Here is a 16,179-nt window from a genome sequence, read left to right as displayed (position 1 = left end):
TAATCAAGAATTATCCTTCATAAAAGAAAGATGGAGATATTCTCAGGTAAACAAAAACTGAAAGAATTTGCCAATTCCTGACTGCTTTTCAAAAAATTCTAAAGAAAGTGCTATCCCAAGAAAACTAAAGACAGACAAATAGAAATAAGACAACAAAAACAACCAAGACAATCCTAAAAACAGACAAGTGGAATTACATCAGATTAAGAAGTTTCTGGATGGCAAAACACAGTAATTAGTGTGAATTGACAGCCCTGGCTTGAGAGAATATTTTTGTACACTATGCTTCAGATAAAGGACTGACAACCAGAATACACAAGGAACTCAAGTGGCTTACCTGAAAAAAAATATGATCAACCCACTTGAAAAAAGAGAAAATGAGAATAAACAACTAAGGAAGACATATGAACACTTAAAAATTACACAAAAATGCTCAATATTCATCATCTTAAAATCAAAGCCAGAATGAGATACCACCTAACCCCAGTGAGAATGACGATGTTTAAAAAAAAAAAAAAAGTAAGTGCTGGCAGGGATGTGGTGAAAGAGAAACTGTCCTACATTGCTGGTGGAAATGTAAATTGGTTCAGCCCTGTGGAGAACAGTATGGAGATCCCTTGAAGACCTACAAGTAGAACTACCATATGATTCAACAATCTCACTCCTGGGTATCTACCCAAAGGTCAGGAAAACACTTATTAATATCTATGCACCTAATTCAGAGCACCCAAATATGTGAAGGAAAGACTATTAAATCTAAAAGAGAGATAGAAAGAAATACTAACTGTTGGGGACCTCAACACCTCATTATCTCCTTTAGACAGATCTACAAGACAAAAATAAGAAAAATATTCAGGACTGAAATGATACCATAAATTAGAGGAACTTGACAGACATCTATAGAACTTTCCATCCAAAATCCACAAAATATACATTTTTCTCACCCTTCTTTGGAATCTTCTTGAAGACTGAAACATAAAGATCACAAAACAAGACTTTACAGATTCAAAGAAACAGATACTATATCAAGCAACTGCTCTGACCATGATGGAATTTAACTTACTAATTTCAGGGAAAATCCCCCAAAATACATAAATACATGCAAACAAAATAATCTACTTCTAAATGTCACAACTACTGAAGACCTTATGACTGAAATCAAAAGATTCATGGAAACAAATGATAATGAGTGCACACATGTCCATAATCTATGGGACACTGCAAAACAGTCATAAGAGTGAAGTTCACAGCAATTAGTGTACAGAAAGAAAGATAGAAAGTTAGCAAGTGAACAACCTAATATCATGCCTCAGATCACTGGAAAAACAACAAAAATATCTAAAATGAGCCAGGAGAAAAGATATATTAAATATTTTAGTAGAAATAAATGAAATTAAAAAAATAAACTATACAGAGAATAAATAGAAGCAAAAGCTGGTTCTTTGAAAAGATAAACAAGACTGATACACCATCAGCTAGACTAATTAACAAGAGAGAAAGTCAGATAAATCAATTTTGTAATGAAACAAGCAGTATTACAACAGACATAATAGAAATATAAAACATCATTAAAGGATACTATGAGCCTCTATACACCGACAAACAAGAAAACCTGCATAAAATGGGTAAATTCCTGGACACATAAAACCTAAGATTGACTCAGGAGGACTTAGAAAGCCTGTAAAGACCAATAATAAGAAATAAGACTGAATCTGTAATAAATAGGCTTAAGAAAAAAAAAAAAAAAAGCATGTCCTGAGGGACTCACTTCTGAATTCTACAAAACTTTTAAAGGAAAGGTAATCTCCATACTACTCAAGCTATTTCAAAAGACCAAAAGGAAGGGACTCTCCTAAATTCATTTTATGAAGCCTCATTTTATGAATCCATCACCCTCATTTATAAATACATAAGAATATGACAAGAAAGGAAAACCGCAGACCAATATTTCCAATGAATATAGATGCAAAAATTCTCAAGTTACTAGTAAATTGTATCCAAAAACATAAAAAAGACTATTAATTACAACTATGCAGGCCTTATTTCAGAGTTGAAAAATAGTTTACGGAAAACCATAAACAAAATACACCATATTAACAGAAAGACAAAAAAACATATGATCATTTCAATCAATGCAGATAATGCATTTAATAAAATACAACATCCCTTCATAATTAAGACTTTTAGTAAGATTAGGATAGAAGGGTCATTTCTCAACGCAGTAAAAGCCACCTATGAAAAACCTATTGCTAACAATTATACTAAATGAAAAAAGCTGAGAGCTTTTCCACTAGAAACTGGTACAAGACAATGCTGCCCATTTTCTACATACCTTTTCAATATTCTGCAGGAAATCCTACACAATGCTATCAGATAGGAGAATAAAATAAAAGGCTTTCAAATGGGGAAAAAAAAGAGGTAAAATTTTCTTTATTTGCAGATGACATGACTGTATACATAGAATATCCAAAAGTATCCATGAAAATACTTCAGGAAATAATAAATGAATGCAGTAAAGTGGCAGGATACAGACTCAACTTGAAAAATCTATAGTTTCCTTTCTTTTCTTTTTTTTTTTTTTTTGTGCCTTTTTGCTACACGGTGTGTGAGCTAGCCAGAAAGATAGAGACAGACAGAAACTGAGAAATCCCCCAGAGGGGTGATGGTCATGCTGCAATCTCTTCTCTTCCATTCTCCTCTCAGGATCTTGGATGCACAAATACTTGGCCGCATGAGTTTAAGCCACCGGGCCTGGGACTTGAACTGTGGTCGACTACATGAGAGTCCAGCAAAACATCCATTACACTAACTGCTGGTTCCAAATTTACAGCATTTCTATATACAAACAGCAAGCAGACAGAGGCAGACTGAAGAAAGTAATCTCACTTACCATAGCCACAAAAACTGGGGAACCAGCAGTTAGCGTAATGGTTATGTCGCTGGACTCCCACGTAGTCAACCGCGGCTCACGTCCCGGACCCGGTGGCTTAAAACTCACGCTGGGCGTGTGTGCGTGTGTGCCCAAGATCCCGAGAGGAGAATGGAGGAGAAGGGATTGTGGCGTGACCATCCCCCGTGGGGGGTGATTTCTCGCTTTCTGTCTCTATGTCTCTCTCTGTTTGGCGAGCGCACGCGCCCTATAGCAAAAATCTCTCTCAAAAAAAAAAAAACAAAAAAACTGTAATATACCTAGGAATAAATCTAACCAAGGAAGTCATAGATGTCTATGAGGAAAATGATAAAACATTTTTAAAAAGAAAAAATTGGAAAGAATATTGAGAAATGTATCATTGTTTGGGAGAATAAAATCAAAATAGCAATTCTACCCAAATTATTCTACATATTTAATGCACATCCTATAAAATTACAAGAGACTTTTTGCACAGATCTAAAAAAGCCAATCACAGAATTTTTGTGGAGTCATAAAAGATCCCATAATGCCAAAGCAATCCTGTTCAAGAACAGTGAAGGCGGCATCTCTCTCATTAACCCAAAATATATTACAAATCTGTGATAATCAAAACAGATTGGTATTGGCATAAAAATAGATATGTGGACCAATGGAATAGAATGGAGACCCCAGATATAAACCCCAAAATATATAGCCAACTGATTTTTTTTGGGGGGGGGGAGATTTTCACTGTAGGGCGTGTGCGCTCGCAGCCAGACAGAGAGAGACATAGATCCAGGTTTATCTAGAGGCATGTGCTAAAAGTCATGATAGGTGTTCACTGGAGACTTTGGTCAACATCCTGATTTTCAGTAAACTAATTGGGCAGTTATTTAAAATTAGGATACTCCTGTCTACAAGGCTCACATTAGGCATGTGCAGATAATAAAATTCCTCAAATTGTCTGTGAAAGAGAAGCAAAAGCACAGAAAAAGTCCTAGAATTCAAACTATGACCTACCACTGTTAAATATTCATTATCATCTCTAGTAATAAAAATAACCTAACAAATTCTAGACTCTGTTGCCACCTATCAACCCACCCACCCAAAAGTCTTCTGGGTGTACTTCTTCAAATTCTTACATGCTTCTTTCTGTATATCTGCCTGTTTGCCAGTTACAAAGGTAGTCTGTGGAATGAAAAAAGCACATATGTTGGCATAGAAACAAGTGCTTTATACAGGTAATATGCCTCTCTAGTGGAATGCTTATGCCAAAGAACTTTTGTTCTAGTGGTTTGCTGTGCAAAATTATATACAAATTACTGTATGTTTCTTTCTGTATATCTGCTTGCTTGACAGTTACAAAGGTAACTTGTGGAAAGAAAAATCACAAACTTTGGAGTAGAAGCAAATGCTTTATATACACGTAACTTGCCCTCTCTAATGGAATGCCTGTGCCAACGCACTTTGTTCTAGTGCTTTATTGTGCCAAATTATGAACAAATTTTTACAACTTGTTTTCATATATCTGTTTGCTAGTTAAAGAGGTAATCTGTGAAACAAAAAACTCAAACTTTGGAGTAGAAACAAATATTTTATATATGTGATGAGGCCTCTCTATTGGAGTGCCGGTGCCAATGATCTTCCCAGCCTTCAGAATTACCAAAAGTGAATCTTGTATGCTCTTTAAGTAAAAGTTAAATAAAAGATTAAGGTGAATTTTCAATTTGTTATAACATTGTCCTGAATTACCTGAGGATTTTTTTTTCAATTTATTTATTTGAATTCATTCACTGTACATCATTACAGCATACAAAATGAGATTTTCCATCCAGAGTATACTGTATATTGTCTCAATCAAACACAACAACAAACATGTTATTGTCAGTAAGTGATCTTCCATTTCTTGTTTTCTGTATGTTTTGCTTCCCCCCCCATCCTTCGCTCCCTATCTCTTACCCTCTGCCACCTCCCACTCTCTTCCCACACTGTCTCTGCTATCTATGTTTGCTTTCTATACTGTTTTCCCCCCACATTTTATTGAATCACCAAAGACCCTAATCAATCCAAATACCCTCATAGCAAACACAGGTGACACACACATTTCCATGAACACAAGTCTAACTTTACGCATCCTATAAAGTAGCACCTAGCTGGGGCTACATATCCTACTGCAGTCATTGAATAGATATATTTTTTTTTCCTGAAACTTTTTTTTTTGTAACTCAATTTACATTCCTTCCCTAGGCCAATTCTAGTTCCTAGAATTATTTCCACCCCTCTTTCTGACCCTCTGTCCCTTCCCACCCTCCTCTCACACCACCTCCGGTGTCCAAAATTGTCCTCCATTCCCTTCCCACCCACATTGCATTGATCACACAATTTCCTACATAACCTAACTACTTTCAAAGGTGAGTTCACTTGTTGCTACTAAGAAAACCAGTTTTAACTTAAATTAAAGAAATGCCAAAGAACTTTGCTTAAAGCCAGGAAACAGGTTAGGATTCTGTTCAAATAATTGCCTGAGGATTTTTCTAGATGTGTTCTGATTGGTGTCAGATCCTACACTAAGAGACCCTAAGCTCTAATAGACTCTGTAAAGAGCAGCTGAGTATTACAGACTGTGCCTTGAGATTCAATCCCACCAGATTCCTGGACAAGAGGTTTCCTAGCTTTAGTCCCCAGTACAAAGCCTCATCCAAAGCCAGTCCTGGTATCTTAATTATAGAGCTGTCTGAATGTCTGCCTCATGTGAAGATGGCTGGTCATTCTAAACTGATCTTTTGCTGCTCGAAGAGCAAGCATGCCAAGGGGGAAGCTGAAGCACTTTAGTCTGGAGGCTGACGAAGTACTCATGTTTCTTTCTTTTCTCTCCCATCCTAGGCAATTTGATACTGTTGAAGGAGCTATTAAGCTTGTACCCTTGTATTTACTACTACATATATCCATATTGACCAAACTTTTTTCTTTCTTTTCTTTTTTGAGAAGTTTTTGCTATAGGTTGCATGTGCTCACCAGAAAGAGAGAGAGAGGGAGACAGAAACGTGAGAAATCCCCTCAGGGGGATGGCCATGCCACACTCCTTTCTCTTCTATTCTCCTCAGGATCTTGGGCACAAATGCACACATGCCCAGCATGAGGTTAAGCCACTGGTCCAGGACTTGAATGGCAATCAACTACATGGGAGAGGGAGTCCAGCAATGTAACCATTATGACATCTGCTGGTCCCTTGACCAGAATTTTTTATTTCTTTTGGCAATCTTAACTGTTAGCCTATATAAACTAATGAACTAATGAACATGTACAAACAGCAAAAACTTACTAAAGAATTTTTCAATGTAGAACTGAATAATCTTATTATTAGACCAGTCCAATATCTGTCATTCTTATAAAATCTAAAATATTAATAGGAATAATCAAAGCACAAAACCTTAATAATGGGAGGTATAAGGACTCAGAACCAGGCAGTCATGCTCTCATACTTAACACTGGATTACTAATTTTACTCTTTAATTCAAGTACATCACATTGTTTATTAATTTACCCATAACAAGTAATTTGCTTAAATCAAGCTCATGGAATTTACTTAAAGTACATATTTCAACATATTACTTGATCTTAGACACTAGGAGAAAGTACTACATAGTTTAATGACTGTTAGTGACTGAGTTGGCATGCAATTATATCACATATTTCCTTGCTTTCGGTTAATCTTGATTCTGCTTAATGGCTGGTTTAGTAGTCAGAAAACCAAGTTTCTCTATGAAAAATGCAAATATTTTTTACCCAGTTAAATGATTATATTGTAAGAAAACTTTACTTATAAGAATATATCCTCTTTCCATCCTCTTTGTGAATTTCCTTAAAGACCTAACATGTTAGGTCTATTAGGATTATAGTTATATACAAAAAATTTTTAGAAAGACATTAAAAGGCATTAAAATTAAAATAATTATCCCTGGACAAATCTATCATAGATAAAGATTTGACAAGAACTGGGGGTTCAGTAGTTAGCATAATGACTACGTCACTGGACTCCCATGTAGTCAACCACGGTTCGTGTCCCGGACCCAGAGGCTTAAACTCATGCCAGGCATGTGTATATGTGTGCCCAAAATCCCAAGAGGAGAATGGAGGAGAAGGGATTGCAGCGTGGCCATCCCCCCGGGGGCTGATTTCTCACTTTCTATCTCTCTGTCTCTCTTTGTCTGGTGCCCTATAGCAAAAAGCTCTCCATAAAAAAGAAAAGATTTGCCAAGAACTTAAATCTGCCAGAGAAATTTGGCTATACATACACCAGTTTAACAAAATAATGTACAACATGATTTAAGATAATCATATCATAGAGTTCTGGCAATCGCAATCATTTTGGACCACAATGTATATATGAACATATAACTCAAACAGAATGAAAAGAAAATTAAAATTACTTAATTTGAAAATGCTCCCCATTATAATTTAACATATAAAATGAGCCTGATTGACTTAACATTTCTCTTTAAGATGTTTCAGGGGCCCTCTCTAAACATCAAAAGTTATTTTGAGGTCAAACAACTTAAGTTACAACTTGATTTAGGGGAAAAGCCTTGTCAAAGACAGTGAAAAACTTAAATACTTAACTGTCAGCTGAAAATGGATGTTAAATGGTCCAAGCACCTTAGGATGAAAAGGTTAAATTGTCTTGTGGCACCAAAACTAAAGCCAGAAAAAGCTAGTCATGAATCCATTTCCCTGCTACATATCCACCATGTGTTAAAATGCAACATATAACACATTAATACAAGTTGTCTCATTAAACCAACAATATTAAGATAAACATGATGTATCCCGATTAAAAACCTGAACAAAATGTGTTGGAAATCTTGAAAGTTTTCACTTATTAAACTTTTTCTTTACCATATTTGAAGCTGGCTTATTTACTTAAGTCAAATGAACTTTAAAAACACACATTTAATTTGTATCAGTGCTCTCTTTCATAAAACAAATTGAATGGATTTTGTAAGGCCTTTTAGCACAAAGACATACTACATGTGTAACATGTATGCATACACAGGCAAACAAGAGATCATAACCAAACTTTTAAAAGTTTTGTTTGCTTTTTAAATATATTTTTCTTTTTCCTTCTAAGGAAATGGTAGAAGTTAACCCTTAGAGACTAATCTCTTATCTCAGGCTTTGACACAATATTTAAATAAATTTGAATACCTTTAGCTACTCCCAGTTCCACCCTAAGTTAGCAGGTCTTAGATTACTCTTTTTGGTATTTGCTCAAAAGCCAAAGAAACATGTTGAAGCCCAGGTATATATTAGTAATGTCAGAAAAAGAATCTACCAAGTCAGTCTTAAGAGAAAATGTTTATCATATAGTGCAAGAATATGTGGGGAAGTCTGTGGAGCTAGCAGGGCTATAGATCTTTAGCTCTTATATATCAGTCTGAGGAGACTGGTAGGCTCTGAGCTTTCCTAGATGGATGAAATTTGAAATTCTCTTCATTATTCTAGGCATTTACAAAGAAATCTGTTGAACATCATTATCTGCCAATTTGTATTCACCAAGTTGGGGTATAAATGATAAGGTGTTTTTTCTTTAGAGGCGGAGGGTCAGAGGAGCCTGTGTATCAGGATGCATTGTAGAGGTACTAGTACCTGACAGGCAGTTTCCCATCCAGAGTCAGAAAAGAGAGCTTAGAAAACATATTTTTAAAATCCTATTTAATTGAAATATTGGAAATCTGTCTCCACTGTGAGTCTACAAAACAAATTAACTTGTCTACATGAAAGACCAACAGGGTTATGTTGTTTCCTGATATGGGAAAAGAATTTAAAAAGAAACCCTTTACAGAGTCATCATGAATGCAGTGGACAGAGATTTGCTTGAAATAGAGATGGGTGTGCCTATTACTTAAGAAGGTCCAAGGATGAGAAAATTCCTGAAGCCTGTGTACTAGGAGCAGTTTTGAGGTTGAGATGGAGATGCAGGTGGAGGAGGTGAGGGCACAGGTTGATAAAATGGAGGTATAAGTAGAGGGTATCTTTCTATTAATAAAAAAAAAAATAAGAAAGATCTGATATTTATAATCATATGGTCACAGTGAGTCCATAAGGTATGAATGTAAGGAATTTCAACATTTTCCATGAGTGTCTATTCAATGAGGTAGGTGGTTTTGGGCAAATGTTCTCATTTATCATCCCATCTGTCCTAAGGAAAGGGGAATAGTGAACTCTGGAAAGGCTAAAAAGAAAAATGCTACCAAGATACATTCTCCACCAATTAGGTCTCCCTCTCCCTCAAATATTCCCTGAGCAACTAGTTAAAATTGGAGTGAACATTATCAAGATCTGTCTCAAGGTGGAATAACTATGAAAAGAATTCAAATGGGAATGGTTCAAAGCAGCCAGAGAGCCCTGAGAGGTCAGCCAAGTGAATCTTGAGGGGAGGTGAATAGGTTAAAAGACTAGAGGACCAGATTCCATCCACTGATTTTGGATCTCTAAGAGAGGGACAAATGGAAAAAGAAAAATTCTTAAGTTTTTTTAAATGGGGAAAATTTTTAAAATTTATTTTCCATTTGGGGTGGACTTAGGTATGACCTATGTATTTCCCTATCAAGTTATAAAACTAAAGGAAATTGTAAATCTCTACACAAAAGGGTTGTCACTTTCCTAAGAGAGGTCTGAGCCAAAGGGGGAATAAGGAATAATCTAGGATGTCAGGTTAAGTTTCAAATTTGGCCCAAGAGTTGTGGGTATAGACCCTATTTGCCATCAAATTCATAATCAGATGTCATATTTCTTGTGGCTGCATTTACCATTAACCCTCTAGTCACCTTTTCCTTAATTTCTGTATATCCTATTTATCTATGATTTGAAGTGTAAATTAATAAAGACTTGTTAACTTAGGACATACTTGGAATGGCCCCCAATCCAGTGAAAATGAATAGGTGATATAGAACACTGTGATGTGGGAACCAAGAAATAGGGCAGTTAAGTAGGGCCTCAAGGGCCTATAAGCAACTATTTCCATCAGAGACAACGAAGAGAAAAACTAGCTTTGCAAGGACATTATTATATGATCCTTTCAACAGTAATTGACACCATGTGGGCCTCTACCATGCTGAAGGTAGAGTCCCAATTATTTGACCTAAGGCATATTTTGCTCTGAGTATTGTTTGGTCAGTATGAGGGGGATAAAGAAAAGTGATTTTTGCTGAGAATTTTAGAGAAAAAAGATCTCCTCATTTTTTATTAGACCTTTATAAAGAAACACACGGGACATGAGTGAAACAGGGAAACTCCTTCTGACACCTCCATCAGGCAGAGAACTTAAAGTCTCAGAGCCTTTTAGTGTCCCCAGAAAGCTGCCCTGAGACAGCACTTTGAATTGCTCTGAGACATCTAGTTTCTGTCACACAACAGGTGGAGTCCTGAGTGCCAGAACCCTGTAGGTCCACAGGGTATGCAAAAGGCAGTTTGACTCTCTTCAACGTGTTGCAGCAATCATCAGTTATGGGGACCAAGCATGTCCAGAAGAACATTCCCCAAACAGCTAATAAGAGAAAAACCTGAAGGAAAGAAAATCTGCTCTCTGGTACCCAGACAGGCAATTGGGGTAGGTTTCAGATTCCCAGGGCCTTTATGATGCACTAGAGAGTAGCCCTAGCATGAGTCAGCAATTGCCCTGAGACTATGTACCTTATTATGCAATAGAAAACATTCCAGAAAGGAAACCAAGTCATGAACCAGTTGACATTGCTATAGCCAACAGTGGGGGATCCTATGGCCATTTCTTGGCAAGCCTATCCTCTATGTTTTCAAGAGTTGCAGCCACCCTGTTGGTTTTTAGCTGGCTGACAGAGGCCCAATTTTTTGGATAGAATTTTTTGCTAGGAATGAGAATGTGTTAGGGAAAAAAAAAAAGTTACAACATCTGCTTTACTTACCTTTCTGAAGTGAGGAAGGGGAGCCAAGATGATTTCTACCAGTGTACCAAAATATGACAGAGGAATGCAGGGGCATGGGGGTGATCAGGTCCAGCACTTGCAGTGAGACACAGGTTCTTGTCCCATGGTCAGAAAAATTAGTGACGCAGACAGAATGTAGTATAGCAAAGCAGGGAGTTTATTAAGAGAGGGAAGGCAAAACAGAACTCCCAAGACGAAAAGTGTCCTGGAAAATGAGTTGCCCTATATTTTTGAAAAGAAACTTACTCAAAGTCTTGAGGATAGTGAGAAACAACAATCAATTAAAACAAGCAATATTTTTTTTTGGGGGTGGGGGGGAGAGAGGTTTTGCTATAGGGTGTGTGCGCTTGCCAGAAAGACAAGAGAGAAACAGAGAGAGACAGAGAGACAGAAAGTGAGAATCAGCACCCAGGGGGGATGGACATGTTGCCATCGCTTCTCCTCCATTCTTCTCTTGAGATCTTGGGCACACATGCCCAGTGTGAGTTTAAGCCACCAGGTCTGAGACTCAAACCATAGTCAACTACATGGGAGTTCTGCGACACAGCCATTATGCTAACTGCTGGTCCCAAGGAAAGTAATTTTAAATGATTTCCTTTACTTTTACATTATTACCTGTAGTGTTTGGTATTTTTTTTTTTTTTGAGAAATAAATGAAAAGTTGGAATTAACTAAAGAATTTACATTTACACTTTATGAACAGTGAAACAATTACAGGTAATGTGTTAAGTCTGTTCAGGCTGTTGTAACAAACTACCAAGGCTAGTGGCTTATAAACAACAGATAGTTTGTTGTTTTTAAGTTTTTGCCCTAAGGCACATGTGCTGCCACAGCCAGAAAGAGGGAAAGTGAGAAACTGCAGCACCTCCTGCCACCCCCTCAGAGGCTATACCACAATCTCTTTTCCTCCATTCTCCTCCTGGGATTTTGAGCATACACACACATGCATGTGGCATGATTTTCAAGTTCCCAGATCCAGGACTTGAACCACAATTGGCCATGTAGGAGTCTCGCATCTTAAATACCACACCATTCGCTGGCCTCAAAAGCAATAGAAGACTTTGAAGGTTGGAAAGTTAAAGACAAAAGTGGTAGTAAATTCAAGGTGAAGGTAGGCTTTGTAGACACTGAACTACAGTGGGTCCTCATTTGGTGTAAAGAGAAAGAAACCTCTCTTTATAAGGACACTAATTATATTTCCAGACCCACCTTCTAAAACTGTCAAATTGGGGATTAGATTTCAGTGTATTTAGAGGAGATATACATGTAGTTCAGTGTATTTAGAGGAGATATACATGTTGTTTATGTTTAAAGAAATTGAAAAAAAAACAGATGAGCTAGAACTGTTGGTGATTAAATACAGGTATAAAACAGAGACAATATATACAGAGTGTAAAAATATAAGGTGTTTGGGACCAGCAGTTAGTGTAATGGCTATGTTGCTGAACTCCCAGGTAGCTGACCGTGGTTCAAGTCCTAGACCTGGTGGCTTAAACTCACGTTGGGCGCCATGTGTGTGGCATGGCCAAGATCCCGAGAGGAGAATGGAGAAGATATTGCGGTGTGGCCATCCCCCTTGCGTGGTGATTTCTCGCTTTCTATCCCTCTGTCTGTCTCTATCATTCAGACGAGAGCACATGCCCTATAGCAAAAACCTTTCCAAAAAAAAAAAAAGGTGTTTGAAGTTCATAGTTGTTCATTGTATTACTCATCTGAAAGCAAAGCAGTATTCAGAAGATCATGAACTTTACTTTCCTGTATCTAAATATCATTATTTCTATGTATTTTTTTTTTTTTTTTTGGAGAGATTTCCGCTATAGGGTGCGTGCGCGCGCCAGACAGACACACATTAGAGACAGAAAGGGAGAAATCACCCCTCAGGGGGGATGGTCATGCCACAATCCCTTCTCCTCCATTCTCCTCTTGGGATCTTGGGCACGCACGCACACGCGCCCGGCTGAGTTTTAAGCCACTGGGTCCGGGACACGAACCGCGGTTGACTATGTGGGAGTCCAGTGACATAGCCATTATGCCAACTGCTGGTTCCCTATTTTTATGTATTTTTATTCAAATTAGAATGGCAATACCCTACTTGCCCTCCCACAAACATGATAGTTTGATATATAATTTAAATGTTTGTGTCCCTTCTGAAATATGTTAGAACCTAAACCCTAATATGATAGTATTAAGAAGTGAGGTCATTAGGAAGTGATAAAATCCATGAGAGTGGGGCCCTCATGAGGTCAGCGACTGCTATGGTCTGGTTAACTTGTCCCTCAAAGTTTTGCATGTTGGAAGCACAGATCCCAGAGTATGGGCTGTGGGAAGTATTAAAACTTTAAAAGACCAGGTCTACAGATGGCACTGGTCAGCTAGAATTATGGGAGAGAAACGGAGGAATTGGAAATGACTGTCTTTCCTCCCTGTTTCTGCATGCAGCTATGGATGTATCTGCTTCTCTTGACCATGTTGTACATAGCATCAAAAGCCAGCCAGATGCCAGTTCTCATGTTCTTAAGACTTTTTATCTATTAGAGACTCTTAAGACTTTTAACTATTGGTCTATTAGAGACTCTTAAGACTTTAGATATTAGAGCCTCTATTAGAACTGCCTAGTCTCAGGTATTTATGATTATTAATAATAAAAAAGTGACTGTACACAAAGGCTGTAGTGAATGAACATGACCCCTTTGCCCTTCTACCCTCTACCACATGAGGCCAGTAGTGTGTAGGATGTTATGCTAGAAGCAGAGTCTGGTGCCTCACAAAACAACCAACCTGCTAGTGCTTCAATCTTGAACTTCCTAGCCACTATAATTGTGACCAGTAATTTATGCCATTTATAAATTACTCATTCTGAGGTGTTTTGTTATAGCAGCTAGAGAGGGCAAAGGCAGAAATTGGTATCCAGAGTGCAGTGTTGCTGTCACAAATACTGAAAATATGGATTTATGGGTAAAGGCTTTAAAAAATATGTAGAAACAGGTTAGAAAAAGTCTGAATTAGCATAAATAAGCCATATAGGGCAATTCTGGTGAGGATGTATTGGGTTGTTGGAAAAGTCATGACATAACATGAACAGGAGAGGTGAGAGAAAGCCACTGACCATGTAAGCAGTAAGAAAGCTGGCAGAAATATACAATAAAGGCAGTTCTAATGAAGTTGTAGAGTGAAATGAGAAGTTTCTTTCTGAAAACTATTGAAAAAAGACATTTTTTAATTCTTCTTGCTATAGGGTATATGTGTTCACCAAAAAGAGAGAAAGAGGAGAGACAGACGGAGAGGTTTTTCCTCAAAATAATGAAATGACCCTTAAAGTCTCATCACAAGACTACAGAATTAAGACCCTGAAGGCAGAATGGTATCAAAAGAGGAGCCCAGGACCTTAGGACTATTGAGGGCTTCTTCAAGTCTCTGCTTTGCTCAATTCCATAGCAATACCTCTGTCTGTCCTAACTGGGACTCAAGTGGGTCCAGGCAGAGCTTGGGCTGCTGCTAAGCAAAGAACAAGCTGTACACTTTGGCAATACCAACTGATCAATAAAATTTATGCTGTTCATAGATTAACCTATATAAGGTTTTTAGTTCTGTAGCAAGAAAAGACTAAGATCACTTAGTTCCATTTTTTTAATCAAAATAAATTTTGCTTTGAATGAGAATTACTACCTCCAAGAATACAGAATACCTTGAGAAATTAAGATTTTACTACAGTTTTCTATTTTTTTTTTTTAAAGATTTTGTGCTATAGGGCACGTGCGCTTGCCAGACAGACAGAAACAGACAAAGAGATAGAAAGCGAGAAATCACCCCTCAGTGAGAAATCACCCCCCAGGGGGGATGGCCATGCCACAATCCCTTCTCCTCTAGGGATCTTGGGCATGCACACACACATGCTCGGCGTGAGTTTCAAGCCACTGGGTTTGGGACTCAAATAGCGGTTGATTACCTGTGAGTCCAGCAACACAGCCATTACACTAACTGCTGGTCCCCAGTTTTCTATTTCTTAATGAACTGCTAATCAAAAGGTAAATTATTTCTATACAAAACTCAATGCTACATCTATTTTGTTTTTTGAGTTTTTTCTTTTTTTTTTTTGCTATAGGGCATGTGCACTCGCCAGACAGAGAGAGACAGAGAGACAGAAAGCGAGAAATCACCCCCATGGCCATGCCACAATCCCTTCTCCTCCGTTCTCCTCTCGGGATCTTGGGCATGCATGCACATGGGCCCGGCGTGAGTTTAAGCCACTGGGTCTGGGACTCAAACCCAGTTGACTACGTGGGAGTCCAGCGACATAGCCATTACGCTAACTGCTGATCCCAATGCTACATCTTTTTTTAATAGAAGTTTTTGCTATACAGCACACATGCAGGCTGGAGAGAAAGAGGAAGAGAAAGAGAGACAGCAAGTGAGAAATCACCCTTTACATGGGATTTGCCAATCCCTTCACCATTCTCCTCTCAGGATTTTGGGCACTCATGCACATGCGCCTAGCATGAGTTTTATTTTCTTTTGTGTGTGTGCGTGTTTTTGGAGAGGTTCTTGTTTTAGGGCACATGCGCTTGCCAGACAAAGAGAGAGAGAGAGAGAGACAAAGTGAGAATTCACCCCCCCGGGGGATAGTCATGCCACAACTCTTTCTCCTCCATTCTCCTCTCGGGATCCTGGGCATGCATTCGCATGCACCCAGAGTGAGTTTAAGTCACCAGGTCGGGGACTTGATCTGCAGTCAACTACATGGGAGTCCAGCAACATAGTCATTACACTAACTCCTGGCATGAGTTTTAAGCTGCCAGGTCAGGCACTCGAACAGTTGACTATGGGGGAGACCAGTGATGTTACCATCACACAATCTGCTGGTTCCAATGCTACATCTTTGGATGTGCTTTAAAAGTGTCAAAACTTTCTCAAGTAAAATTAATGTAGATCCAACAACTATAAGAGGTGACCTAGGAAAAGGTGTACAAATGTTTTGACTTTAGGCTATCTCTTTATTGAAAAATAGATAATTTATTGTTAGGCTGTCTCTGTGACATAGTGGTTAAGGCAATCAGATCTCACATAGCTGACTCTGTGGTTCACGTACCAGACCTAATAGCATGAAAACCATACCAGGTACATGTGCATGTGTGCCCAAAATCCTGAAAGGAAAGAAAAGTGGAGAAGAGATTGTGGCATGACATCGCCTATTAAATCATACTTGTCATTTTAAGGAACAAGAGAAGCTGAAAGAGGTAAAATAATTTGTTCATGCTCAACTCAATCAGATTTAGGACTCAAATTCAATCACATATGAAAAAAAAAAAAAAAAAAGGTTGGGACCAGCAC

At 38.0% G+C, this 16,179-nt stretch overlaps 1 protein-coding gene across 1 annotated transcript in view; it reads right to left on the bottom strand.

Annotated features, from left to right (window-relative positions):
• Window positions 1-3,632: 3,632 nt before the first annotated feature.
• Window positions 3,633-16,179, bottom strand: part of LOC102494379 (lysine-specific demethylase 5C) — a 57,391-nt gene continuing 44,844 nt past the window's right edge. The window contains exon 28 of the mRNA XM_027767868.1: window positions 3,633-4,078. Coding sequence (XP_027623669.1) covers window positions 3,983-4,078 — 96 coding nt within the window. The 3' untranslated portion in view covers window positions 3,633-3,982. The remainder of the gene's footprint in view (window positions 4,079-16,179) is intronic.

Source organism: Tupaia chinensis, unplaced genomic scaffold (assembly GCF_000334495.1).
Source record: "Tupaia chinensis unplaced genomic scaffold, TupChi_1.0 Scaffold144814_1, whole genome shotgun sequence".
Classification (NCBI taxonomy): Eukaryota; Metazoa; Chordata; class Mammalia; order Scandentia; family Tupaiidae; genus Tupaia; species Tupaia belangeri.
This window is presented reverse-complemented; position numbering and strand designations above follow the sequence as displayed.